Source organism: Nicotiana sylvestris, chromosome 2, assembly GCF_000393655.2.
Source record: "Nicotiana sylvestris chromosome 2, ASM39365v2, whole genome shotgun sequence".
NCBI lineage: Eukaryota > Viridiplantae > Streptophyta > Magnoliopsida > Solanales > Solanaceae > Nicotiana > Nicotiana sylvestris.
The window spans coordinates 202,646,905-202,649,823 of NC_091058.1; the positions used below are offsets into that span (position 1 = coordinate 202,646,905).

At 43.9% G+C, this 2,919-nt stretch overlaps 1 protein-coding gene across 1 annotated transcript; it reads right to left on the reverse strand.

Annotated features, from left to right (window-relative positions):
• Window positions 1–1,111: 1,111 nt before the first annotated feature.
• LOC138886173 (uncharacterized) lies at window positions 1,112–1,847 on the reverse strand. Its single transcript, XM_070167211.1, has 2 exons — window positions 1,806–1,847; window positions 1,112–1,600 (listed from the first exon to the last, which is right to left on the reverse strand). Exons 1-2 carry the CDS (start codon window positions 1,845–1,847, stop codon window positions 1,112–1,114), a joined length of 531 nt encoding a protein of 176 aa, XP_070023312.1.
• Between the last annotated feature and the right edge of the window lie 1,072 nt (window positions 1,848–2,919).

Genomic DNA, 2,919 nt, shown 5'->3' on the forward strand with positions numbered 1-2,919 from the left:
ATTTCAACTAGAAAATGCTCAGAGTCCCCTCCTATTGTCCTAACCTGAGTCTTAGCCCCGTTATACATGTCCTTAATTGCCATAACATAAGGAACCGACATACCTTTTGCCTCCAAGCATCTCTAGAGAACTTCTCTATGAACCTTGTCATACGATTTCTCTAGGTCAATAAATACTATGTTCAGATCCTTCTTTCTCTCTCTGTACAGTTCCACCAACCTCCTAACAAGGTGTATAGCTTCTGTGGTAGAACGATCCAGCATGAACCCGAACTGGTTATCAGATACAAACACTGTCATCCTCACCCTCGCTTCAACCACCCTCTCCCATACTTTCATGGTATGACTCAATAATTTGATACCCCTATAATTGTTACAACTCTGGATATCACCTTTGTTCTTATACAATGGAACCACCGTACTCCACCTCCACTCATCCGGCATCCTCTTCGCCTTAAAAATAACATTAAATAACCCAGTCAACCACTCCACATCTGCTCTCCCTACACACTTTTAAAATTCTACCAGAATCTCGTCTGGCCCGGTCGCTCTGCCCCTACTCATCTTACGCATAGCCCCCACGACCTCCTCGACACGCCTGCAGTGCCTGAAGTCATGGTGACTCTCGGAATGCTTCAATTCGCCTAGCACAGTATCACAATCCTTTTTTTCATTCAGAAGTTTATGAAAGTAAGTCTGCCATCTCCCCTAAATCTAGGCATCTTCCACTGGTACTCTACCATCTTCGTCCTTAATGCATATCACTTGGTCCAAATCTTGAGCCTTCCTCTCTATCAACTTGGCCAGTCGGAATAACTTCTTCTCCCCGCCTTTTCCCCCAGTTCCTCGTACATACGACCATAAGCTGCATTCTTAGCCTCTGTGACCGACAATTTAGCTTCCTTCCTAGCTACCTTATATCTCTCCATGCACGCTCGCCTCTCCTCCTCACCTATGCTCTCCACTAACTTTAGGTATGCCGCCTTCTTCGCTTCCACTCTGCCTTAGACCAATTCATTCCATCACCAATCTCCTTTGTGCCCACCAGAGACACCGGTTGAGACCCTTAACACCTCTCTCGCAGATTCCCTTATACAGTCTGTTGTCACTGACTACATAGTGTTCGCGTCCCCACTACTCCTCCAAGCTCCCATAGCCGACAACCGACACTCCAACTCTTGGGCTTTATCCTTAGTCAAGGCTCCCCACCTGATTCTTGGTTTTCCTCGAGCAGACATTTTCCTCAACTTAAACCTAATACCAATGTCTAGCACCAACAGTCTATGCTGCGTCACGAGTGTCTCACTCGGAATCACCTTGCAGTCCTTGCATAACCCACTATCACACCTCCTGAGGAGGAGATAGTCAATCTGAGTCTTCGCTACCGCATTTTGAAAAGTAACCAAATGCTCTTTCCTCTTCAGAAAGTTAGATTTTGCAATCACCAACCCAAAAACCTTAGCGAAGTCCAACAGCAAGGTACCTCCTCCGTTCCTCTCCCCAAAACCAAACCCTCCATGCACCTCGTCATAGCCATCTGCAGTCTCCCCAATATGACCATTAAAATCTCCTCCTATGAACAGATTCTCAGTAGGCGGAACCTAACACACAATCTCATCTAACCCCTTCCAGAAATGTCATTTAACCTCCTCATCTAGGCCCCACGCGGCGCATAGGCGCTAATGATGTTCAGGGTGTACTCTACAACCACCAACTTAATAACCATCAATCTATCATTCACTCGTGTAACCTCAACCACAGACTCTCCGAGTTCCCTATCCACTAAGATACCCACTCCATTCTTACCTCTCTGGACTCTTGAGTACCAAAGTTTATACCCGTCCTCATCTTTCACCCTCGACCCTACCTACCTAGTCTCCTAGACACACGCTATATTGACCCTCCTCTTCTGGATAATCTTCGCCAACTCTATAGACTTACTTGTCAATGTGCCTACATTCCTTGACCCGATTCTTAACCTATAGACACCCATGTTTCCTTTACCTCCCTTGTCTCCCGACCCACCCCCTGACCCCTACCCTACCTCTTGCCCCACCCCCCGCTCCCCCCGAGGACATGACCTCACTCGACCATCCCAGACCACAACCACTATACCTACGGTAGACTAAGGGAAAATCACTAACACACACAAGGCAACAGATCAAGCTAGACAAAGACAGGCTGCAACTATAAGAGCACTAATATTGTGAATAAACTAATAGAAACTAAGATTGCAATAATTTAACTAACACAATAAAGGGGAAAAGAAAAATAGGAGGTACCAACTCCCGCAAGTATAACCTGGAAATTGTCTTGGTATATATGACGATGTTGCGTCCACCTAGCACGTTCGCGTCCCACTTTTGCCGCCCCTCATTGGCCCTTGCCGGGGTTGTTTCTTATATTTGCACACGCACGTTCCGCTCACCGCTAATAGCCATAGTCCCTAACCTGAAACACGTACAAAATACCACGAAGACAAACAAAGGAGGGGTTGTCACCGCTACCACTAGTGAGGCCCCACCAGTAGCAAAGAAGCGCAAAAAGGTTGTAATAAAACCTTAAATTAATTTTTTTTAAAATAAATTAAATAATAAATAAATAAAAAATAGTCAAAAAAAAGAACCCTAAAAAATACAACAAAATCAGAAAAATAAATCAACAACAATGTATATAACAATAAATAAAAGAATCCAAATAAACAATTGCTAAATACCGAGCAAAGCTAGGTGAATTTTTCCGGGGAGTGGTCAATTGGACAGAATAATCACAGATTCAAGCATAATCACCAAATAATAGTAAAAACTCATAACAGTAAACTCAACAAGTTATATGAATCAACGATCAACAAAAACACAAAAAAGCACAAAATAACTTTTTATAATTACTTGCACTGATCACACAATTTCAGACTCACAGT